The 26,623-nt window shown below is 41.1% G+C and overlaps 1 protein-coding gene across 7 annotated transcripts in view; it reads right to left on the reverse strand.

Moving 5' to 3' along the window:
- The window catches only part of DYNC1I1 (dynein cytoplasmic 1 intermediate chain 1), a 187,519-nt gene that overhangs the window by 6,406 nt on the left and 154,490 nt on the right, over positions 1-26,623 (reverse strand). For all 7 annotated transcript variants that reach the window (XM_032111659.1, XM_032111675.1, XM_032111649.1 and 4 more), the window contains 2 exons: positions 18,201-18,341; positions 11,859-11,984 (listed from right to left, as the gene is read on the reverse strand). In XM_032111659.1, coding sequence (XP_031967550.1) covers positions 11,859-11,984; positions 18,201-18,341 — 267 coding nt within the window. The remainder of the gene's footprint in view (positions 1-11,858; positions 11,985-18,200; positions 18,342-26,623) is intronic.

Raw genomic sequence — 26,623 nt, forward strand, 5'->3', positions numbered from 1 at the left:
GATCTTATTCTAGACAATTCTGTTTACTTGTCTCTGCTTCCACACAGCCATATATACCATAAAATCTCGTATCTGGCAGGGAAAATAAAAACTATATAAAAACTAATGTTCTAAAATAGCCTGTTGCTATTACAATTTTTTAGAAAGGCAAGTTAAATACTCTTTGAAGAGATAGATAATTAAAACTTAGGAAATACTCAGACTAATCTGAGTTTGTGGCCAACAGCAAGTCTGGTAAACTGGTGACTAAAATCTCATACTTCATACTAAGTTATTTCTGTATGTGGATTATCACCATTTTAATCCTCTTTCAATTCAATTTAACAGCATCATCAAATAAACATAGCTTCAGGCAAACGTAGTTTTAGCTGGATTTTCCCTGAGCAAAATCTGTGTCAATCCATATTGTCTGTATCTCTATGTGCTGAAAAGAAATCTGCTGCAAATACTTGGAGCAATGGATTAACATCTGAATGCAGTTATGACATTGTAGGTAAAAATGTGTTTCATGATGATGAACTACAACTACTTGAACTTGATGATTTCGAAGAAGTAGAACAATCACTTGGTCTCATTTTCCAGGTAAAAGACAGCACTTGCAGAACGAGGACTGCGATACAAACAATAACGAACAATCATAGTTCCACTTTAAGAACTGATCCTATCTTCTGCAGTTCAACAGATGTTTTGTCATTATTGTTGAGGTGAAAACAGATATGCAAATGTAAACATTAAATATCTTGATACACACATAGAGCAGGCAGGCACACACCTATTCTGGCCCTGGTCTTGCCCCCCAAAATCAATTACAGGCTGCCTTTGATATTTTTCTCAACCTATATGGATATTTTATTTCCTGAAAAAACCTATATTTTTTCAGGCAACACCCTATGCCACACACATGGATGGAAACAAAGTGGGAGGTAATATGCAACGAAATGGCCACCAGAGTAACCAAGAGCACCCTCTGCACATAACTAAAGTACCACTGTATTTAACTCCGGGGAGAGCCGAGCATCACTGTTAACAATGGTTGAAACCACTGGCAGGAACTCAAACACCACATACTGCATGCAGATGATTTTAATAAGATACAGTGTTTAGACCGCAAAGGATACACTCCAGAGTAGCTCTATATATATTTGTTTACTTAATTGAAGCAGTGGAATACCATAGGCAACCTAAATACTGCATTTATTCTATGCACAGCAGTCGGTCTAGTGTCACAGACACAATATACACCACCCTTCTATGAAGTTAATTACTTAGCCCTCATCTAGATTAATGTCTGTTGTGATTTATTTCTTTGCAATTCACCAGCAGGGTCTGATTTAACTAGTGCTGCCTTAGTAAAAAAAAGACAAAATATTAGCTTATATCAAAAACCCCCAACTGAAACAAAAACTAAATCAATTTTCAGCAAACTTTGACTTTTTTCTTCTAAGGAGAACAGTAACTTCTGAATTGTTACACAGTTGATTCCAAATTATGTTTTGAATACCAAGCTAACAATGGTGTTATTTTAATAATTTATATGTAATGTGCAAAGATATGCTGTACAAAGGGCCTACATAGGAACTGAAGCATTTGAATGCCCATTAATTCTTCTCTAAACTTAGTACTCTTTGTCTGCATCAGTCATCTCGATGCCAGTCTAACAGGAGAACAAAATAAAACATAGCCCGTAAATTATACATATATGACACATAAATGCATGTTAACAGAACATTAAGAATGCAGACTGTAACACTTCAAAGATAGGAAATGTCAGAGTTAAGACTAACTCCCTCAATTTGAGCATGTTATTAATTTTGCATTATGGTACTGTCTTTAATCTTAAAAAGAAAAAAAAAAAGAAGAAAAAGTAAGAAACAACAAAACCTGTGCTAGAAGCGAAGACCAATTATGGAAAACTTCAGCCTGAAGGATTACAACTTGATAGGGCATATGGAAAAGAAAACAAGGAAGTGGGAAGTATCTTTAATTGTAGACAATGCTACAGTTCCACCTCTAATACCAGAGTTGGCTCAGGCTCTCCTGAATTAACCAGAAAGAATGATGTCCAAGCTATCAAACAGATAATGCCTCCCTCAACTAACGTATCAAGTGCTGCACTTGACATTGACTACAGAGGATAGAACATCGAGTAATCATCAGTCGTCCTGAAAGAGTTGACTGCAAACTGAAATTTCAATAACTTGTATTTCCTTAAATCACCTCTTATTTTTAAAATGCTAAGGTTGACTATAAGCTTACAGCTTGTTCTTAAGCCCACTGAAGTGCTTTCACCAGTCATATTGGGAGGAGCCTCTCCTATGCATCTCTCTCGAGGGATACTTTCAATGGCAGAGACTATTGGTCTGTAAGTCCTTGGAAACAGAAGAGATTTAATGCAATTAATCAGCAGAAAGAGCATCTGCCATGCTTGAGGAAAGCTCACAATTTTGCTTCAACAGAGGTGGTGCCCTAAGCAATAAAGTTCTTGCAGTTCCTGCCATTCCACTTCTTCTGTAATGCCATCAGTTTACATGTGGGTTGAGAAAAACAGTGAGGCATGCTGCCTGCCATTCACCTCCCACGGGGATCTCAGTCCTGTTCCAGTTGTCATTTCTCAAAATAATTGAAACTTCCGGGAATTTTTAACGTGTTTCAGGACATACAACATTTGGAGCTAAGGGATCAGGATTCCTCCTCTACCAAATTATCAGCTGTCATTATTACACAAGGAAGCCTAAAAATACCAAATGAACTAAACTAGAAGGTAAGGCACCCTTGACCTGTTTTTTCCAATAGCTACTATTTTTTTTTACTGACAACTACATTGATTGGAAGAATGGGCCCATCTCTCTCACTTGAAATACCAGAGCTTCAGCTTGTAGGGTAGCTATGCTGGCAAAGGTGCCTCCCTGGAAGTTCAGCTGTGGGAAGGACTGTTGCCTCAGGGAAGAAATAAATCATATTCTGCTCAGCTTGCTTCCCATCCAAACCAAGCTGGCCGTGTCCATGCCATGGAAACCTGGCAGGACAAGAACTGTAAAGGACTTCTGCCACAGCTTTCTGGCTCTCAGTTGGCAAATGGACTCGCACCATAAGCAGCTTATAAACTGCTCAAAGATTTTAGTTTGCAGGAGAGTTGCTGCCTTCTCGGAGATTGTGTACACATCCCATTATCTGCAAGAGCTCATCCATCATTAAACAGCAGCGGGTTTTATTTTGTAGTTTTTCTTTTTTTTTTTTCATTTCAGACATAGATTCTTCCATCACTTTAGGCACTGGAGTATACATTTCACATTTAAATTAAACACAGAATATAGAATTTTAGCTGCAAAATAGGATGTATTAAGGCCCAGAGTTATCCTCAGTTGATATTTTAGGTTTAACTGTTAGTTTCCAAGTCATGAATTAAGTATTTTTTCATGTTCAAAATACAGACCCTTTTGCAAACCATAAAGATGGAAAACATAGTTAAGGATTCTCAAAATGAAAACTGCTACTGGATGTGACAGGTTCAAACCACAGAAGCCCCCTGAAAAAAATTAATTATACAAAGCAGCTCTTGTTTCAGAAGTGTTTTAACACCACAATAAGTCACGGATTTCTACGAAATTTACAAATTGCTGCACGCAAACTGAGCTTAAACTAAATTTTGTACTTGGCAATTTTCCTTTTCCATACTCTCTGTTACTTAAAGCTATGGACATTTTTCAGTAACACTTCTTTTTACATCAGAAAGGGGGTAAAAAGTTTCAGAGAAAATGTCACCCTACAGACTAACTAGATAATTAAAATACATACTCTGTGACACTATTAACATGCATTGACTACAGCTGTGCTCTGCCACAGTGTTCCACGATACAGGGTTAGGATGGGGGCAGACCAGCTAAAGCTGAGATCACTGTCTCAGCTACAAGTATCATAGAAAGCCTGGACCCAGATTATCTTTTCCACTAAGCCTCTTGACAAGTTTTCAGGAGAAGCAGTAACTGAGGAGGAGCTTGTAGTGAAGCCCCCAGCAGTGCCCATGCGGACAGAGTGGTATGTCTGATCTGGACGTCCCTTTGCTCTTTTCCTCTTGCCCTTTACAAGGCTTCCCACCTCAGCAGGAAAATACCAGCAGGAAGACTGTCACACACAGCTCTCCCTTCTCCCCCTCCTGCAGGCTGCACTGTGCAGAAAGGGAATGATCTCTTACAGATTCTCTTCTGCCGCTCTCATCACTCCGTTATCTGAGTGCCTTCCAATAATGCATTAAGCTACATGATTAACTCCTGTCACATGTGGCTTGTTCTCTCTGATCCTCTCTGCAGGGGGAGGATCTGGGCCTTTGCAAAGGAAAAGGAAACATAAGTCAGCTTTAAAAGTAGTGTGCAAATGAATAAAAAGGACTAGGGCCAAAGTTTTGTCGGTTGGTTGACTGGGTTTCTTAAGGTTTTTATTTCATATGATGAGGAGTTGAATAATTCTTCTAAAAGGTATTTGTGTCATATTGGAAACTCATGTCTTTTTACCCTGTGAAATTCTCTGGGGAGACAGCTAGTAAGCTGTCTCCGGAGAACTGCTGAACTATTTCATCATAAGCACATGGAAGCTAAGAATGAAGAATCAACTGAATTTTTAGGATGACCATTTAAAACCTCCCACTCTTTCTGTCTGTTTTCACTAATACCGATTTAATTTCACTGTCTAATCAACAACAAATGAGAAAAAAGGTACTTTCATTAAAAATCTGGTACTTCCTTCTTTAATTTTAACAAGTAACATTCAGATAGTAAAATGAAAGTGGAATTTCATGTCCATTTATCTGGAGAGAGAAACAGAAGAAACTGTTGTTGCCAAGAACAAGCAAATATCCGGGCACGGGCAGGAAAGTGACCCTATACAGCAGGTGTGACCCACTTCTGCATCACGCACAAACACATCACAAAATCCTGCTGGCAGGCTCCACTTTGAGAGGATGTTTGTCCCACTGTCTCTACCCACTCTGGGACTTCAGCCTTCTGGAAGTTAAAAATATTCTTCTAATTTCTGACTCAAATTTCTGAATACACGGCCAGCTTGCAGCCACATGCGCTGGTGGCAGCGTGTCCTCAGCTCCACTAGCTCTCCTCCTCTGGCCCCAAGCACTCCTATCTCTGCAGGAACATGAAACATCGGTATTGTCACCAGGCTCACGCTTCCCTGGCCTAATCAAACCGAGTTCTTCTGTCCCTTTCTACAGGCTACTCTCCTCTCCGCATAACCCAGATCCACATCCCTCCCTGACATGTTTCAAGAGTTCCTTTTTAAAATAAAATATTTTTTAAACAAAAGAGTAAGTGATTTTGCACTCACAGTGCAAGCAGAATATGACCTGGAAGAGATAAACGGGGAAAAAAAATAATAGAAGGTGGATGAGAAGCTGCTTCTTTCACAAAGGTGCAAAGAGCATTAGCAAAGTTTTGATCTTTTAAACAACATCAGTTTTATGATGCTGCTTTGTAAGTCCAAAGCCCATGATGAGGGAGACTGAGAAGGGCAGAGAGCCAGTGATGCCACATGATATGCAAGAGGTGGCAGAGAAAGAGAAGTTCAAGGCCCCAGGCTGGCACTGGAGATAAAGAGTTCCAATCCTCAGCAACCAGCCTTAGGTAACTCAGATTAATTAGATCACGGCTCAGTTTTCCCTCTTGAAAAGCACTTCCCTAATAAAGATTGTTATTAGGAACACAAGCCTCCATTCCAGCTTCTTTAAGTACCCAAACAGACTGAAAGAACAAGGTAACTCATATCGCTTTCTATTTCTTATCAAACTAATACAACCTCACTGACAGGCAAACAGCCATCAGTAGGTGTGTATAGGGAAATTTATACTCAGAGGTATAAACTTATGCATTTCTATGTATGGATGTAGCTAAGCTTCATTTTAAAATGTAGAAGTATATAAACACTTGGTTTTAACTTATCAATATAACACTGTTTTTCTACAGAGGAATAAACCAGTGCTTATATAAAGACCTCAAAGCGTTCACAGTAACCTAAAGTAATGAATATTGTAATGAGAAACACAAGTATTTAGGGTGATAATGACTGGACTTTGCTCTACTTAGATCAGCTCACCCCCTATGGAGGCTACCAAAGCTTCAAGATTTTATCACCCTAGTAATCAGCAATGGGTAATGGCCTTCATAAAACACAGTAATGAAATTGACTGATTTCAAACTAGTGCATTTTTTTCATTAGGGAGTTCTTATTTAACCTACTTCAAAAATCCCTTTGTGAATACTGACTATATCAGTCAAAATTGAAATGATGAGGAACGAGGAGCTTGTGCTGCTCAATATTTCAGATATTATTCAAGTAAAAAGCTGAAGTTCCTGGGTTTTTTTTTTTGTCATCTCTAAATGCTTCCAGTTTTAAAAGTCTTTCAAGATTGAACATTAGAAAACTGGGGAAAAAGAAGAAACAAATCAAAACCTTAGTTCTTTGCATTTTCCAACAACTCATAAGAGATTCTGCTTTGTTAAAACATGTTTTTAAAATTCTCTGAGGCCAGGGTTCCAGCCTACCTAGCAGAAATATCAATGGTGAAATTTAATTATCCTTTATACCTGGATTGTGTATGTTCTTGTAACTATTGTGTCTTACTTAATCTTTGAATGTTTTTGAATAAAACTTGGTTGTAAGCACAACCCCTTATTATTGCTCGAATCTGCCTTCATGATAAGTGCGTGAGCATTTATCTGTGTTCCAAGAATACTTGTAACTCAACACAGATTTTAAAATCAAATGTTTTATGGCGAGTCTCAACTCTGCTTTTGTGGCAAAAACATTTCCCAACTCAATATATGCTCTACAGAAGCTTTATGATAGCAAAAGCAAACCTACTGGAAAAATCTACCTGGATAACTACATGACACAAAATCTAGCTTCCTATTTCTCTCTCTGGACTACAGCAGTTTTTAACTGCATGAAAGAGATGCTTGGATATGTATTTTCTGTACAAAATCTATAGTGAAACACGGGCATCACAAGACAGGAGTACAAAGTACAAATCCTTCCCCACTCTAGCCAGAAAAACAAGTGACTCAGTAGTCGTGCTGAAATGTGAGAGCTGGTCACAAATATACATTTGTTTCTGTCTAGAACCCTAAGAATCTCAGAGCAGCTGTTAAAGGCTGCTGAAATCAAAGGAAATTATTTTATAGGCACCAGCGGGATATCCTTACTGTACACTTCATCCACAAACTTCAGGGCAGTTACCAGCTCCTCCCTCACTGGTCATGTACTTGAAAATGAGATATGGGATTAACACCTATCATGGAGCAAATGGGGAAGTACACAAACAACCTAACACAGCAGCCCTAAAAAGGCTTAAGGCAGTATTAACTCTAAAACCTAACAGAGTCACACAAACATCCATATGATTCTGATTTCACTGCACGGAAACGAGGACAGAGGTAATAACTGTACAAAGAATCCCAGGTAACTGCTTTCTTGGCAGAGCCAGCCTTCCTGGATGGTCTAGAGAAGGACATTTTCTCACTCCTCTCCAGTCCACCTGTCATACTAGTTGCCTTTTAAAAGCATGACTAGAACCAACTGCCTGAAAGACCACCTAACAGATGCAATAGTTTTTCCTGTAACCACTTTAACAAAATAATGTACTGCATTACTCTCCTTGTGATTAGTTTCAAACTCTGTGATCCTATGCTGCAAACTTACTTTATATTTTATTAGAATCAAATAATGAGTCATTGACTTACAGTTTCTATCTATGTACTCACAGTGCAAGCAGAATATGACCTGGAAGAGGTAAACCAGAAAAAAAAAAGAAAAAGAAATAATAGAAGGTGGATGAGAAGCTGCTTCTTTTACAACCAAAGGTGCAAAGAGCATTTGCAATAAGCCAGGTAAGCAACAAACATGGTTGTTAGGCAATATTTATGACAGCAGGCACTGTGTAACATCACTGAAGCGTGCACAATGGGAGCAAGCTTTTTAGAAAATATATCTGCAGAACAGACATGCAGTTAGGTCTAACTATCAATCATCTGAACACGTGAATAAATCTATAGGCAGCAGTCCATGTTCTGTTAAAATCAACTTCTACCACACAGAAAACTTGCTGCCCAGCAAATAAGCCGTAAGGCCACAGAAGCTAAAATATATTACACAAACTATCACAATAATAATATCACAACTATTATGCCAGCAAAAGTTTGAATATTTAGATCTTATGGAGACTAAAGCGTATTTACAATGACTTTGTACAATGTATTTATATATACTAGTTAAGTTATATGGGTTTAAGATCCCATCACACTGAAACAATCAATTTTTGCATGTTTGGGTTTTTATTTCATTTTGTACTTCACACTCTTTAAATCAGTGCTTACTGATCCACAAGGGCACATCTATATGGGCTGTTTAAGTCTCCTCTCCGCTGGAAGTGTGTGTGTAACTCCCATTAATGCTAATGGGCATAAAGCACACGCATAGAGGAGAAAATAGACCCCTCACTGTGAAAATAAATGTGTTCAGTTATTTTCAGATGCGATGCCAAAATCAAACAACTAAAAGTACACAGTCAAAGGAGATAACACTATATAGCCTAACTGAAAGTGTCACCATTATTTTTAACTCCCTGGTCATGGACCCTGCCATGTTCTTCATGTGTCTGACATTTCTTGTGTCATAAGACCATGACTGGATAACATTAACATGGGCCAAATCCTAAATTCTTACATGAGCGAAAACAGCCCCGATCCCACACTCCTTACCTTCACAAAGGATGCAAGATTAGACCTTATGTCTTATGCTTTTCCCTTAGGTCATATTGTTTTCTTTTTATACCATATGGGTTAATAGCAGCAGTAAACTTCACTGCTCTCTAAGATAGTTCCTTAAAACCGTGATGAATCTATCAAAGTAAAATTCCTAGCACTTAATTTTTTCCTTAATGGTTGACAGCCTGATGTTTTCTGCTCTGATCAAAATTCACAGAGTCAATGCTGTCTAAGAAACAGGTAAGGAAAAACGTTTACCTAGTAAGGTGAAATTTAAAGATATCATGGTGTATTAAAATACAAATACAGTATTTTTTTTCTTCTGATGGAACCAGTGCTTTATGAGTTTACAGCTGATCTAATGTGACATTTGGAACAGTCACAGGAAAACAAAGGTTTTTGAAAGGGTGCAGTATAAGAGGAGCATTAATGGTTTTGGTGAGTGTATTTAGGGTCTTTTTAAAATGGCCTGATGACTTTCTAATGCAAGTAATCACAACCATCTTCCCAAATCAGGGAGATGCACCTTCAAACAAGTGGATGCTACTGAGTTATCAGCGAGGCAGAAATGAGTTCTTCCAGTGATGAGGCCTTTTCAGGAGCTGATGTTGTAGGAGGTGAGAAGAGTGCTGTTGCTGAAAGGTCACCTGTCACAGCTCAGTGTCAGGATTTGCAACACTGCTGGGTCAAATACCACAGTTAGCTGCTGCTGGGTGCTGTACAGCCCAGCTCCCAGCCCCTCAACCTGAGGCACATGCTTGCTTGCTCATCTACTCCCACATCAGTCAGTTCATGGAGAAAAACAGCCCAAAGAAAACAAACAAACAAACAAACAAATAAATAAATACTTCTCTGCTGACCTAACTCCCTCTGCACGACGTGAATGATGACAAGCACTGCTACCTGCACAAAAGCTGGGCAGTAAGGGATGTGGCTAGAGATGGCTGGCAGGAGAACTTCCCCTTTTAAACTGTTAGACCAACCCCATCAGATCCCAGAATCAAACCCCTACAAAAAGGATAGTCAAAGGAGGACCCCAGCTGAGCCAAAAAACTGACCAGTGCCTGCACAGTGAAGTAAAGCACAATCCCTAAAGGCTGCCGTATTTCTGTACCAGACACTTCCAAAAGTGCATGTGCACTGTGAATCCCCTCTGTGTCACGCCTGAGGACAGCTAAGGACGGGATCTCTCATCAGAGATGAGCTCTTTACAGACTCTTTATAGACTGGCCCTCAGGGTTAACGACCCAAGAGGCTGCTACTCACTGTACATGCCCTTGGTTCCAGGCTCTTGATCTGCAAAGTATTTCTGCATCTCCCTTGAGGCTTTACAGCTAGAACAGTTGGGCTAGAGAACATATGAGCACCCTTCTCTTTTAAACCAGAAAAAGGCATTAATAACACAGCAGCCCTAGCAGTGTTGCAGCCCAGATAACCTCTCCTAAATTTCATACAGGAATTACTGCAGAGACTGATACAGCCGGAATGAACCAGGCAACAAATTAATGAGCTCCTTCATTCATTACAGAAGAGGAGGAGGGTTGGCAGTGGTCTGTCAGTAGCCATGTGGATGGACATCCATCGGTTTACTTAAGCACATATGGAACTGAGCTGGAGACACTGAGGCTCTGCATGGGCAGGGCACACAACATCCCTGAAGCAGAACCCCTTATGTAACACTGAACTGGACTCACACAAATCCATACTGTTGAACGACTCTGTTTTCTTTTTCAAGTAGTAGAAGCCTCTCTTTCTTTCTTATTTGAGTGTATCACTATGACTCATTTTGCAAGATGACGTCTTATTATACAGAGGAAAGGTCAAAAACGTCAATATTGCTACTTCTGCATAGAACACTATTTTCTTCTGGGTGAGCTTGCAAACTATGAATGATTTGGTGTATGATATGCAAAAAGAGACCTTTCTACAGCCCGTCTAGACTCCCAGACAAGATCAGTCAGTGCTGTCATCAAAGACATTTCCACAGCCTGTCGTATCGCTTGAAAGACAGAACAGTCATACAAAAATGAAAAATAAATAAAAACAGCTGACCTGCCAGTGTCACAGTGGAAATCTGAGCACAGTAACCTGAGACAATTTAGAGATTATGCTAACAATATGGCAAGAAGTTTCAGCAAACATTTGTGAGGAAAAGCAACTCCTGCACAAGTGAATGAAATCCAAAAATATGAGTCATGCACAAGCAATTTTGCTATGGGCCATAAAATCACTTTATGAGAGTTACAGATAATTCTGTATGCATTCTATAATGTTTCCCCACTGTGTAGAGATGGGTATCTCAGTATCCTATCACAGATAATGATGGAAAACAAATTCTCTACATAAAGGCTGATTGCTCAGAGATTCACCCTTAAATGTTCCAAGGGATTGTAATGCTGATGGAACACTTTATACCGCATTCATCAACAAAGAGTTAGATTCATCACTGCCAAACACACTGCAGTGTAGATGCTTGTTACAAGATGTAGCAGGGTGAATTGAGAGCAGCTTTAGACACAGAATATGCATCCTGCTATAGTCTATCACGCATGTACCTACCATCCTTCAAAATGACACCTCTCATTTCCTCCTGTTAATACTTTTGCATGTATCCAGACGTATGAAGCAGTATCAAAAGAACAGATGCATTCTCTACATGTCATGCTGACAAAAATTTACAGCAATAAGCCAGTCATGAAATAAGAGGTGCTGGAGTATAAAATGTGTACCCTTTAGGACCAGCTTTAGAACAGCACTGGCTCTTTTTGCACCTCAGTTTTTTCTCTTTATATTCTTTTAACTTTTTCCAACTGTACCCACAGAACCATTATAAAAAACAGTTTGAAAAACACTGGAAACTTTTAAAAGAGACTTCTCTCATGAGACTTTAACAAGTTAACTCTTTTGCAAGGTAGCCTTATGACTAACACACTGTTAGCAACCGAAATTCAATGAGGACTCCACTGAAAGAATAAGACAGATTTCTTTCTTAAACTTGGATGTGGCAGTCTCCAGAGTTGAGCTTAAAAACGAAACAAAACAAAAAATCCCAACAAAACAAACAAACCACAGAAGAATCCCAAAAGAAGATACCTCTCCAACATCATAGACCCATATGCGGCCTTCTGAATCACCAACTGCTACCTCCTTCCCAGCCTGGGCCCAGCGGACACGGTTGAGGGCAGACGCTCCTTCTATGGTGACACTGGCTGTGGGAACCTGTTGAAACAATAGGAACAGGAAGGACAATAAAATCACACTGCCTAGAAACCCAGGGGTCAGTTTTGAATGGCCCAGATGAGTCAAAGTCCCTTGGCATTTTTGGAAGAAACAAACAACTCTCATTGGGGGGGAGAAAAAAAACCGAAAGGGTTCATTGTTTCTTTGATCAGATGTGCTAAAAAGAGTAAGAGATTGCTTGGAATGAACAGTAAAGGGCTGTAAATGAAACCATTTTTTCCCCCTTAGCCCTGGAAACATGCAAAACTGCATCTGCTTTTTTCTTAAAAGTCACAAACATGACCAAGAACCAACTGAGAGTGGGATTTGGCTTCAGTCCTGCCCTGGCTCTGACTCAGGCCCAGATAACCTGACGGTCAGCAAACGCATCCTGGTATTCATGCTGACACACCCTTTGAATCCATATTCACCTCTGTGGCTAGATGCAGAGGTTGAAACTTAAGTATTATATCAGAAAAGTCCTGAGCTAATCACTTTAGAGTGAGGACATGGTAGAAGTGAGAACAGCTGAGCTAACATTTTGGAACTCCTACAATATATTCCCACAATTCTCTTTTACATCCCCAGGACATTACTTCTGCTTTAAATACACCTGGATGCTGTCCAATTCCTAACCCACCTCCCTGCCCCAAGTCAACCAACTTAACAGGTGATCCACAAGAATACATAAGGATTCTGATTAATGCGTGGGATGAATAAAGCAATGAACATGATCTTAAGAGAAGTATTTGTAATCTATGCTAGAATGAGGGCATCAAAAGATGCTGCAGGAGGAAGGAACTGCGTGGGTGTTTGTCCCAGTTAGGTGGATCACTCAGTTGATTTAGGTCACCTCATATGACAAATGACAGTAACCTGCAAGCCTAATAATGCTCCACCCAGCTGCCTTTAATAGGAGAGAACCTGCCTGAGCAAGGAGCCTGTAGCTTGGCATAGCAGTCTTCCAAACAAGGCTTTTTAGTTTCAGCATTTTTTAGGTCAAGGTAAATGGGATAGGATAGCTGGAAAAACAACTTCCTCCACCAGATCCATCCAGTGGGAAATGGTTTCAGTCACACTGTGAGATGACAAGGGAGTGCCCCAGGATCTATAAATGGGCATAGAATGGAGAGCAGTCCAGGTAAAACAAGGTAGCTGGACAAGAACCGGAGTCCAGGCTACCCTGGGAGGAGTGACAGGTACTCCTTCTGTCCTCATTGGCAGCACAGTGCAGCCGAAGTAGGAAGAAAGCAGCTTGAAGTCATATTAAAGCCTGGTCTGAACATCGACAAACTGGCAAGATTAACAAAAGCAGTATTTTGCTGACTTCATCTCGGTTCTCTGACTGTAGCTTTATACTTCTGTTGTGAGACAGGTCTAAAGATTCTGGAGAAAAATAATTTAAAAACGAACATTGTCCAGCTCCCATGCCAGTCTCCTCCTCAGCCCTATTGCCTTCATTGTGTCACACTAGATGAGTGACAGCAGGAAGCCAAACCTTTGCAGACTTGCGTTACAGCCGCAGCGTGTGCACTGCCACGCCAGCAGCTGGACAAGGACTGGGGAGCAGGGCTGCTTCCCTTGACTCTGCCCCTGGAGGCTCCCTGCTCCCCCTCACCAACCCTGACACCAGGCTGCAAAACCAGCTGGCACCTCAAGCACAACGGTTCTGCCACAGCTAAAGCATCACCTCGGCAAACGGCTTCACGGTAGTGTCCTCAGCCCCACATGAGAAATGCAAGAGGATTTTGTTTGCAGAATGATGTAGAAATAATGCTGGATACCAATCAGAAAGCACATACCATCCTCCCCCCTCTAGGAAGTCATTCAAATGCAAATAACTACTGGACTCATCTCCCCATTGTGCAAGGCCTAGTCCTGTCCAAGGCAGTACCACCCAAAAAAACTGGCATGCACTAACTCCTTGTCCCAAGTCTGCTACCCGAGCAAGATTCAATGGCCTTAAGCTGACATGGAGTCACCGATCCATGATAAAAATCACAGTAGAAAACAAACAAGTTTTACTGCTGTGATCACGGATTTCTGAAAAAAAAAAAAAAAAAATCCAGCCAAAATAAATTTCCTAACATTTGGAAATGGGTTTTTTGAAAGAGCTAAATGCCACATTTTACAGGACTAAGCCGCTAACCCAGCTATGTTTCTCAGAAAACTGCAGATCAAAGAAATGTGTTTCATGTACAAATATACAGTGTATATTTAGGACATTGAACTTTCACAGAAATCTTTCAGGAGGCTGAAATACATAACTCTAGAGCTGGGATTTGGTTTAGGTTTTTGTTTTTTGGGGTTTATTTTTTGTTGTTGTTAATACAGCATTTTTTCAGTGTTCCACATAAAAATAAGCAGCACAAATGCCGCAGACACAAAACACAACCCATACTTTTTTTCAAAACCTGATGGTTTTGAAAAATTCTGTTACTAATCCACAAAGCTATCTAACAATACAAAAAGCAGTAATGAAACAGTCTTTAAAAATCTAAAGAAAAAGCCTTTTCTCCAGTGATATGCAGAGAAATATAGTCAAACCATAGTATCTTAAAATAGATTTGTCTGCTCTCAGTTGTGATAGTTTAAATTACACATGCCTATTTTAGATTTCAAGATAAGAATTTATTTGTAATAGTAGCATGATGTTTTTAAAATCACATTTGGAATACTTTATAAATTCTACGAAGTTTGTGCCTGTCAGATTTTAAACAATTTTGAAATGAAATTTTATCAGATAACAGATTAAGAAAGATGCAGTCAGAAAAACCTGCGTGATAAGAATATAGCTTTTTATTATTATTTTTATTGCCTATGTAGTGTCAAAACCTGCTTGCAAATACATCTGTTACCTGTTTCTAGAAATAGAAACTATCCTCACACTTTAAAAGCTAAGGTACAGCATGCAATAAACCCAAGAAACATCTCAATGGAATATAACAAGGAAGAAATAAGTGACTTTGTAAATCAGTTTCGTATCAGTTCATACATAAATAAGACTCATCAATCACCTACAGATCTTCTACAATCTTGATCAAAAAATAAATGTTACGGACACATAGGTAAGAAATCAGCATTTGCTATCCTGAAGCAAACCTCACTACACTGATCCATAAAAATAATATTCAGTTTGCAAAGAATGATGGAGTGGGTAAGGATTTTTTCTTTTAAATATTTTTTACACTACTTTACCAGATATAAAATAAAACGTGATAATTTTCCCTGCTCTTACAAAAATAATTTCTGATATGCAGAAATAAACATGAAGTACCCCAATAGTCTTGCAACTTTCCAACGAGATTTTGAAAATAATTATTACACCAATTAAATCCTTGGTACAGTCCAATGATCTATGTTATTTTGATCAGAAAGCATCTAGGTCTCAGGAAAAACGTTTTCAATAAATACAGAGAGTAACGCTAGCGGAAACTCTGTTGCAATTCAAAAATTTGAAGGTAGCATATTGTAACTAAACCCAGGTGTTTTCTTAATTGATTTCAAAATAATACCTAAATATTAACGCGGCTTATTCCCCAAATTAAACAAAGCCAGGACTCATTAATAACAATCACATCTCGTTCTTACACAGAGATTTTTATCAAGGCTAGTAGTTAAACACAGTAATAGACCTGTCATTTTCTACTGTCTTCACAAATACTTTGACATCACATATCTGACATCTAAAAGTAGTAATGATCTAAAAAATAGGTGTTTCAAGATCTTATTACAAAGGCAGAAGTGCTGACAAGGAGTTTTTCTTACCAAATAGCTGTGTAGACTTAAATGGCATAATCAATTACAGAAATCTTGAAAATTATTAGCTAATTACGACCTACCAGATAGAGGGTAAAAGCAAACAACGATCACTTTCAGTTACGATGCTTAGAACTGTTTGCAGTTCTCTCTTTCAGAGATACTTTTGTTGCTTCTCCTGCATAACAAAACTTCACATCCATTCAGAATCTGACCGTTTACCATTTATAAAGATTTTTAAATTTGTTTCATCAGTGCTCAGTAAAAAAAACAAATGATATTTCTGTGTCCAGAGATCCAAATTTGATTCTCATAAAAATAAAAAGCTTGGATTCCATGGAAATAATTCCAGTCTGATCCTTACATGAGAGCTGATTTTGACCTCTCAGAACGGAAATAATTTGTGAAATCAGGGGGTGGCCTTGCATGCGGAATAAAAGCAGGATGAAGCTTGAAATTAATTCTTTTTTCTGATGTTTCTATATATTTATATGTAAACACACTGAAAACACACAGCGGTTTGCTACGTACAGCCTTATTATTGATGGGAATGGGATCAAGCAGTCCATACTAATTTTTTGGAAAGAAATTATGGCCTCCTTGAGTAAAATGGCAAAACATCAGTTGATTTCAAGTAGAGCAGGATTTCAGCCCTGGTATTTGGGGGGAAAGGGGTTTTTTTTTCTTCTCAAAATGCTGGGGTTTATGCTCTGTGTTTAAGCCTGCATTAATGAGAACACCTGAAGGATATGTCCCTCCCTTCCCAAAATAAATTCTTAGGAGACTCCTCCTGTATATCCTCCAGCTGTATGTGCTCTAATTAAAAAGGCTGCACTGCTTCCTGCTCAAAGCACTTCAAAAGGCCTCACTGCTCCCCTTGACAGTGCAGTGCCCGGTGCTGGTTCCTCTTACCTGTCCATGCTTATTTATGGCAAGCACCACTCACTGGAAGCCATAAACTGTGCCCGTATTTTACTCTGACTGAAATGCATAGCACGTTTATGTGAAAGGTATATTAATGATCCAACTACTCTTAAATTTAAAAAAAAATTAAAATAACGTGTATGGAGGATAATAGTGCCTCTTGCTCTTCCATAGTCTCTTTTTTGGATATAAAAAAGAAATGTGCCAGCTAATATGTGAACTTTTGTTTTCTTACAGTCTGTTTGTTCTTAATGTTAAATTGCATTAAGGAAAAACATGCAAGACTTTGTGTGTGGAAAAAGACTTCAACTTTCATGCAGAAAACTGATTACTGGCCATCTAAGATTGACCTCAGGTGATGACAGGTTTGCTGAAAATCATTTTTGGGTGAAACTCAAATCCAGAAAAAACTATCAATTTAAGTGTCTGGCGTTTCTAAAATTTTGAAATAATAGGAGGAAAAAAACGGGGTTTCGCACATTTAGAAAGATGCTTTTTAAAAAACACCGGTTTATCAGTCTCAATCTCTGCTAAAAGTGCTCTGATTAATCCTTTCTCACCAGTGAAATTCAAAGGCGAGACCTTTCCTTTCCAATGGTCCCCACTATTTAGTTAATAGCAGTGAAAAGAAAACTCATTTATTAATTGCATTTGTGCCTTTAAGTTCCACAGCAAAGTTTAAAGACAAGAAAAGGAGAGGGTGTAAAGTCCCAAATAACATGTGAGAGAGATGCCCTGTGCTTTAAAAGACTGAAGCGGGGTACCAAGCAACTCAAAGGCAGGATGCAGGGGAGATGCAGGGGTACACGCTTGGTTTCTGACACGCCGCAGGCACTGGCACAGGGCTTCCAAGTTACAATCCCCAGAGAATTTGGCTCAGAGAATAATAAATACAGAGGGAAAGGAAGTCTCGCAGTCCAACACGAGCCTCGGTCCCCGCTGGCAGTCAGTGGCGGCGTGGCCGGGCTGCCAAGGTGTGACCCCCTGGGTGAGGGCCGGCATCGCAAACCTGGCGCTTGGAGCGTTGTGCGCCAGAAACGGGGTGGGGGGGATAAGAAAAACCTGCAGAACGGGCGCGGTTTAAAAGTGCACCTTAAAATAACAGAGGAGGAAGGAGCCTCCTCCCCGAGCCGGCACCGCGGCATTTAATTGCGTTGGCTTTCTGCCGGGGGTGCCGGAGTCAGCCCTCCCGCCCCTGACAGGTACCGAGCGCAGCAGCCCCGCCGCAGGGGAGGGAGCAAGGGAGGCGGGCGAGAGGGAAGGAGGGACGGCGGGCGGGGGAGGGAGGGGGGCGGGCGGGCGCCCCCGGCAGAGGGACCTGCCCTCCCTTACCCTCCCCTCCCCGCCGCGCCCCGGGGCGCAGGCGGCGGCCGACGCCGGGCTGCCTCCGCCCCGAGAGAGCGCGGCGCCCCGCGGAGCCCCGACGGAAGGATGGCGAGGGGTGCCCGGCAGTGCCGGCCCTCACAGGGTTAAGGTCTCGCCCGGCGCCCCGCCGCCCGCCCGCGCCTTCCCACCGCCGCTGAGCCGCCTCACCTCGGTGTCGTTATTCAGGTTCCACAGATCCAGGCGCCCCATCCCGTCCACGCAGGCGAAGAGCGCGGGATGCACTGGCGACCACATGACATCGTAGACATAGTCGGCATTGTCTTCAAAGGAGTAGAGCGGCTTGTTGTGCTGTAAAGCAGAGAGCGGCATGAAGACTTCGTGGCGCTAGTGCTGCCTGGGGCTGTCTGGCGAGTCTAATTAAAAACTTTGCACATTTACACAGTGTCATAAAACTTCCCCAGATGAAAGGTCCTCCACAAAGGGCGGGACTGCGCTTTAATGGGGCAACAACTGTCCGGTGGGATAAATGAGATGCCCGGTGTGAGGGGTGTGGGACGCGCGGATGACGGGGCGGGGGGAGCGGCCGCTCCCGCTCCCGGCCGGCACCCCGGCGGCGGGAGGGGGTGCGGGAGGCGGTGCGGCAGGCAGCGGGCACGGACCGCCGCTCCCGCCCGAGCCGGGCGCGCTGGCGGAGGCTCCGATAAGGATCGTGAGAGCGGCGGGAGCAGCGCGGCGCCTCCGCGGCCCCCCGCGCACCGCGGGCGGCGCCTGCCACCTAGCGGCGGGCGGCGGCAGCGCACGGGCCCTGCGCGCCGCGGGATCCCCGCGCCCGGCGCGCTCCGGAGGGGAGGGAGCCGGGGAGGGAGGGAAGGCTGTTATCTGCAGCAGGCGGGGAGTCGGAGGGAAGTTAGGAAGTACACCAGGAATAAAGTGTAATTGTCCCTCATGAATTATTCATCGCATCTGGCTTGTCTTTAATTTTTGCATAATGGCTTCGCTAATCCCCGATCAATTAATGGAAAATGAAATTTGAATGATAATGAAAACTCCAGAGATGAAAGAAATTAAGTATTCGCATGGCTTGTGACAGAAATCTAAACAATGGGACTTCTGCGAAGGTCCCCCTCACTGCCTCCCTCCTCCTGCCACTCCCTGCCGCCTCCCTGGCGAGCGCGGCCCGGCGGGACGGGCGCCCGCGGTCCCCCCGCCCCCGGGAAATGCAGCACCACGGAGCGGACCCTGTGCGTGTCCGAGGCGCACCCCTAGAACATCTCGGTCAGATCCCTCTGGAATGCACCCTCGCGCATTTTACAAAGGAAACATTGTCCGGAGTGCCTCAATGTATAGCCATGCATTATTTTTCCGAAAAGTGGAGTGACTAATTGCAATTATTATATAGCTTTCCTTTCGTATATTATTAAACCAATAAAGCAGTTGGTTTGATATCTATTTATAGATGGGTCCTGGCTAGTTTTGGGTTTGGTCCTCTTGCACCCCATGGTGCTTGGGTGGATGCTGGGGCTGGAAGCACTGCAGGGTCAGTACATAGGACAGGTATGTGTCCATCTCTATGCTGCCATGTCTCTGAGTATTGATGTGGTACATTGCTGTTGCAGCACTGTATTGTAAACAATTCTGAAACATTTCTGGCCATCACAGGTATCACAAAAAATTACTGAAAGTATTCAGAGATTTAATTACCTGACTTTGTCTTTTGAAAACACATTGAAAACACATAGGGATTTATTCCAGAGGCTGGGTTTTCCTCTGCTTGAATTAATGAAAGATGCTTTGATTACAGGATCAGGTCTCAAATTTTCGTAACCGGCCAAATGGTTTTTGTCCATTTTCTAAGACTAGCAAACATTTTGTGTAACAATGAAATTAAATTAGAGCTTGACTTTATAATCTCAAATTTATGCAAGATTTTAATTTCTTTTCCCAGGCTGGAGTTTTGCAAAAGAAAAGGAAAAAATTACAAAAATATTTTTGTACCTGAAGAAGGTCTTGTTCTCCAAACACAAGTATGTGTCTGCTTAGCATATTATCACTGGAGTTACTTTCATGTCTGTGCTAAAGCTTTTGCAGGGTTTAGGGCCAAATGAAGACCAAACTTTTGAATAGGCAGAGGTATTTCATAGGAAATTTCAAAGTGAATCATTACAACTGTGAGCTGGGAAATAGTATTTAGAGAGGGCCACATGGATTCCCAATTCTGCACTATTTTCACTGAAAACATCTAATTCAGGTTCAAATATATCAAGTGTCTAAATCCTGGTGGGCATTGAAGATAGCAGTATATCAAAAGGAAAGGAAATCTGGTCAACTGCTAGGTGGTTGGTATTTTTCTTATTCATGGGAGAAGTGCTGCACATACAGCACTTTAACATTTAATGTCATGGGAGAAGTAACAAAATTCCACAGGAGTTAAGGGCCTATTAAGATATCAATCAATCCAGGGCAGGTTTCAATCAGCATTTCCTTTTTGTCAGCATATCAAAACTTGTTTTGATCTTGAGTGTGGCACTTTTTTAATGGTCTTTTTAGTTCTGCTACTTTATTTTCCACTTCATGCCTAAAGACCAAGGCATTAGAAGGAAGGGTGAGGAGATTTGGTGCTAGCCTATATCTACACATGTTGTGTAGTCTCTGGCAAATACCTTTAGCTGATGTACCTCTGTTTCCCTGTTATCAAAGTAAAAACACTTTTGAAATGCTGGTATTTGAGGTGAAAAGCCTCAAATACCAAAAATGAAATGCCTTTACCATAACAGTGGAAGTACTCGGTCAGATAGAAAGTCAGAGGGAAAGTGTGGACAACAGGAATAATATGGATCTTGAGAAAGATCTCAGACATGCAAGGAATGACACACAAATGAATAGAGAAGAATAGGGCGTGGAGCACTGCAAAGAAGTAAGAAATTGCAGGATTGTGAGCAGCCCAACCAAAAGGCAAGATCAGCTACAGTGTGGTTGGGAAATCAGGGAGAAATCATATGGCAGAAATCAGGCAGTGGTAGTGGAGCTGAGCTGCACCTTCATACTGCCCCCAGTATCGCAGATAGTCCTCCCAGTGTGACTATCTGCCAGTGAAAAAAGAAGAAGTATTTCCCATCCTGTCTTGTCTTCTTGCACTGTTTAGCTAGAGAAGAACACAACAACTGCATAAGGTCCATCTTGCTTCACCTCCTGTCTTCAATACTAACAGCAACTGGCCTTTCTTAAAAGTTTACATATCGTCCTGGTCTGAGAGCAGTTACGTTGATTTCATTGAGAAGACTCTGTTTCTGGGTTTAAGTGTGTGTATAAATGCTCGCAGCACTTCCTTACTGCAAGCCTGTTAACTACGGGCCCAGGCCTGCAGATCTTTTAGTGCAACGATTTATGAGTAAGGACCGATACCGACTGCTTTTAGAAAATGTTGAAATGTGGAACCACGTAAAGGTCACTTTAAAGCAGTTTTAAATTACCAAAACTTCAGACCTACACAATCCATAACTAACATATGGCTATTATTATAAAACAACTGAAATTTAAACTTGATGAGCTTTCATTCTTCAGTATCAACCTACTCTGTTATTCAACAGAACAGAAGAAATAGTTTAAAGCAGTATCTTCAGAAAAACTTGGGCCAAATCTACTTATTACTGAAAAAGTAGAGTGTAGGGTGAAAATACGGCTCTAATGAATCAATGGAGTTTTGCCATTGATTCCAAAAGGACATGATTTGAGCATTTAATGGAAAAAGCAAAAAGCCAATTTCAAGACATGATTTTTTTCTCATTTATTGAAACGTTATCAAAGTCAATCATTTATCCTCAGTGTTTGTATAGAGGCATTGTTTAAGAGGACAGTGAAGAGTAAACATTTTAAATACCCATGGGCTGTCTAGGAACTAACACTTGTCCATGAAATAAGAAGCTCACCAAAATAAATTCTACACATTTATATAAAAGAGGGGTTTTTTTACACATATATATTTGACCACTCTATGCCACTTATTTGCATAGAAGAACTTTCTTTAATCCAGGAGGTGCCACACATAAAGTAGCTAATTATCCATATAAAGGAATGTATACATATCCACAGGTTTTAACTAGCATCTGACTTCTGAAAAGCCATGAAAAAAACTACTGGCTTTGCCCATTTCATGAAAAGAGCGTTTTTTTCCCACGTTGCCGCAATTTCTGTGGGCGTCAGCTCCACTTTAAGGTACTTTCCTAGACTGTACCTTCAGCAGTACAGATGTGTGGTGACACCACACACTCTGCTGCCTCCAGTTCTTTCTTTCCACTCAATTGTCTTCTATTCTAAAGACGATAAGCCAAACACCATACTTCTGGCTCACACCATATTAACAACAGCCATGAGTGTTGTGCAGTACTGTAAGTTGACTCAAGATGATTTGATTTTTCTAGGTGTGCAGCAAATATGACAGATTCATTAGTCCTTGGCAGAGAAACTTTCCAGACAAGCTGATGTTGTTTGTTTAAGCTCAAGCTCAGGCTTTCAGGCACTTGGAAAGAGCAGAGCCAGAGTGGTCCTGAGCAGAGTGTCTGCTCCTCTGTCTGGCCCTTGAACAAACCAGGGAATAGGAGGTGGGAATGAGATGATCTTTAAAGACCTTTCAACCCAAACCATTCTATGATTCTATGAAGTTAGCCCCTGTGGGACCAAGTATTGTATAAACAGTGTTTATTGATTAAAAGAAAACCCAAAACCACAACCTGCAAACATGTAGGGAAGGTACAATCTTCTGTCTTCCTTTAAAGTGAGTGCTCTGGTGTCACACTGACCAGATGATGTGAAAGAAACTAGGACAGGGCACAGCTTGTGGAACTTCTGCTCAGGGTAGGATCTGAGCTTGTTCAGTATTTTATATGCCCGGTCTTCTCCATCTTGAAAGAGACCTCTTAATATGTTGCTGAATCCAGGCTCATTGTTTCCCTTTTGACTGTGACACTTACCTAGGCCAACTCAAAACATGCAGACAGTATAGCAGAAACTAAAAGCTGCTGGGAATATTGAGGCAAATACTCTTCAAATCAGTTTTACTCTGGTTGTGACCTTTTCCCCTTCAATGGTGTCCTTCTTGGGACACCAGCTATCAGCTGTTTGGGGTTACTTTTCCATACCTCTTGTGGTGGGGAGTTAAGTCCTCTGCTCTGTATAAGGCTCTACTACTCTTGAAAGCCTTCATGTTCTCTCTCCATTTATACACAGTCAAAGAGACCGTGGTTTTCATTCACACTGACTGATCTCCACAGGAATTTTGCCAGTTCTGGACTATCATGTTTCTCCCAAATCTGCTTTCTAATAGTTACAATGATCTAGGATTACCCAATAGCTCCTGCTTTGATACTATACTTGTGGGACTTGACTTAGTTCAGTTTATGCTCGTTTTTAAAAGTTACAGCACTCCCAGGAACTGTTACTAGATGTCATAAACCAGAGGCACTAGTACTGAGGTACTCTAAACTGAGTTACATGAGTACAAACTCTTTACCTGCCTTAAAATTCCTTCTGGCAGTCAGTTTCAGTGCTGGATTGCAGATGACCCTCTGGGACTCGGAGAACATTTCACTGGGCTATGACCTGTCTGTATGTTGTGTCACCTCACTGTCGGATAATTACTAGGTCACTGAATCAAGTCTAAACTGGCTTGATTGGCAAGGTAACACGCTTAAGTTTTAGACTCAGTAGCAACAGAGGGAAAGAAATGAGTCTGGAAATGATCCCTACACTCTTCACAACCCTTTTGTTTAAGTGCTGTAGTATTGTTACACTGATTTAGTTTGGCATCCTAAAAGTTGCAGACAGACAAGGCAGAAAACTGTTCACTTTTAGAAAGTATTGTTCTTGCAGAGAGGCTGAAACTTGCCTTTCTTAATTGTCAATAATGAAAGAAAGTCCAATATTTTTGCATAAACATGTGGGAATTATTACAGATGGAGGAGGGGACAAGGGTAAGACCGAAAGGAAAGGGGCTACGAGAGCAGACCAAGTCTGGAGATAACCTGATGATTACATTTTTGTGGTTTCCTTCAAAGTCAAAGCGCCACGAGTGAGTATAAAAGAAGGAAGCAAAGGAAAAAAGGTTTGATGATTGGCACAGGCGGTTTTAATGAGAACTGATCTTAATGTCTAATGCTATGGCATGAAGAAAAAAATAAAAGAACTTGGAAAGTCAGACAACACTTGTCTTTTAAGAGCATCAGAAATTCAAACAGCAGAGCTTTTGAAATCTGTGGAGATAGCCTGGAAGCTAGTTTTACTGACAGGTAAACTGCTTATTTGGTTAATCCTTCTTAACTCTTTTAAGTACTCAGCAGAGGTGCAACACATTCTGGCTGTGCTGCTCTACTGCAAAAGTTCTCTTCTACCATGCCTTTCCACTTATCCAATGGAAAAAGACCTTTTTATTTTCTAAAGAAAAAAAGCAGAAAGCATGGCATTCCTCTTCACCACTGCATATTAGCTGAGAGGCTATTTTCAGTGAGTTTGATATAAATGTGCATTACTTGATGCCTACTGTAAATTTAAATGATTTAAAAGATCTGCTTGCAGAGGATGAAGTTTAAAACCATCAGAATGGGTGTAAGGCAGACTGGCTTACAGTATTCCTCAGCTCACTTTTGTCCCTAGTTCCTTCTGGCCAGGCTGGTGTGTTCTTGTTTCTGCATTTTAGATCATCCAGTTTCATTCCTAATCTGGAGCCCCTCTTAATCCACACTTAGAAGAGTTGTGCCTATGGGTTTCCACTGTGTGAGGTTTACTATTCTCTGCTTCGTTCACCCACATCAAGCTGGAGGCAAGTGCAGACAGCAACACTGGAAAAGCCTATACAGGTATCTGCCATTTGTTCTGTATTTCCTCAGACTGCTGACTTCATTGCTAAAAGGTAATCAGGTTTTCCACCTTTTATTTAAAACATGCTCTAAGCAGGACAACACTTCTTCCTAAACTACTAACTATGCATTTGTATCAAGAGACTTTAGAAATACTATTGTTTTCTTTTGGCGTTTGTACCTACTTCTAAAAATGGCTCAATTTCTTTTAAGAAGCTCAAACACTACAGAAGTCTTACTGTCCTTGCCTAGCAAAATGATTCACAGTTTCTGTAGTTCATACTCCTGCCTTTTTATCACTATAATCCTGGATTATTTTTCAGGGAAGCTCGAGGGACTTGCTGAGAAATATAAGCAAGGCATGTTGATGGAAGAATGACCAAACCCTGGTCAGAGGAAACACTGAAAACAGAGTGAAACACTGAAAGGCACATTTGGTCTTCTACCTCCAGCTGTCACTCCCTGTTTATATCCCACATAGATGGGACAAGGAAGCAGAGCTGGAGAATGAGTAGGATGAATTGGGAGAAACTGGATTGGTGCACTAGTGCTTTCCTGTCATGCAGGAGAGGCAGCAGCACACACTCAGGTCCTGCACGTACCTTTTCTGGGGTCAGTGGGACTGGTCTCCCTGCTTCGGGCCTCAGGTTGTTAAAGAGAGGTAGTTTAGCTCAAATTGCAAGGCGAGGAGAGGAGTGGGATAATGTAGCTGAGGTCTGGTTGTTTCCCACCCCTGTGATTCTGACAGGAACATTCAGTATGAGGCCCCTGAAAATTCAATTTTTCTTTTTAATGGAAAATGCTGCTTCATTGCAGAGTACCTGGCCCAGCAGTGTGTCTGTACTCAGCGAATTGCCAGGCTTTCAAGTGACCCTGCTGCTGCTGCAGTTCAGCTGCCAGGAAGCAAGAGCATGAGGAACATTGCAGGATGGCTGACACAGCCTGATGTTACAGCACTGTCTGCTAAACAGTCAAGATTAGTATTTGTAGCTGCTGCCACCAGGATGCCCACAGGGCTTTCATGGGTCAGCAAGCAATGATTTTGAGCCTAATTATTATTGAAGACGACTTCATCTTGTAGGACTTTGAACACAGTTCCTTTTTTTTTACTGATAACAAAAGTCTCTCACATGGCAGAGAAAGAATGGCTGCATGAAGCAGGTGGGAGAAAATTTCCATTAGGGAAGAAGTCCTGGGCTTTATATACTGATAATTGTCCCGAAATGTTTCACTATTGCATGTGAGCTTGATCCTCCAGCGTAATTCTGCAACAGAACTGTCAGTGGGAGGTTTGCATTTTGATTTCAGGGAAAAAAGGAATGATGACTTTGTTTTGCACAGATTATATAAGCTCCTGAAATCCAATTCTGCTTTCCATGTGAAATAGAGCTTTCACTGCTTACAGCTGGATTTATATTAGGGTTTTCTGAAATACAGTTTAGCCCACTGAGTTTTTTAGAACTCACTGTTTTAGATGACTGTTTTATTTGTGTGTGTGCCATTCTTCACTAAATGTATCGCAAAGAAGCATCATGTTTCATGTGAGTAAATTAAGTATGTTGGTCATCTGATGAGTATTTTCCTAACACTTATCAAATATGGCTACACAGAAAACTGAAATAATGAGAAGTATTTCAAGTGAAGAACTTGGGACTGATTTCAAGGCACCTGACTTCACTTTGGTTTTGCTCTTTAAAATTACCTAGAAAATACGTTTGGGGTTTAGGTTTTTTTTTTTTTTGTTCAGCTGGATGAGAGCCAGACCTCTGGCTCCAGAGGTAA

The sequence above is a fragment of the Corvus moneduloides genome, chromosome 1 (assembly GCF_009650955.1).
Source record: "Corvus moneduloides isolate bCorMon1 chromosome 1, bCorMon1.pri, whole genome shotgun sequence".
Classification (NCBI taxonomy): Eukaryota; Metazoa; Chordata; class Aves; order Passeriformes; family Corvidae; genus Corvus; species Corvus moneduloides.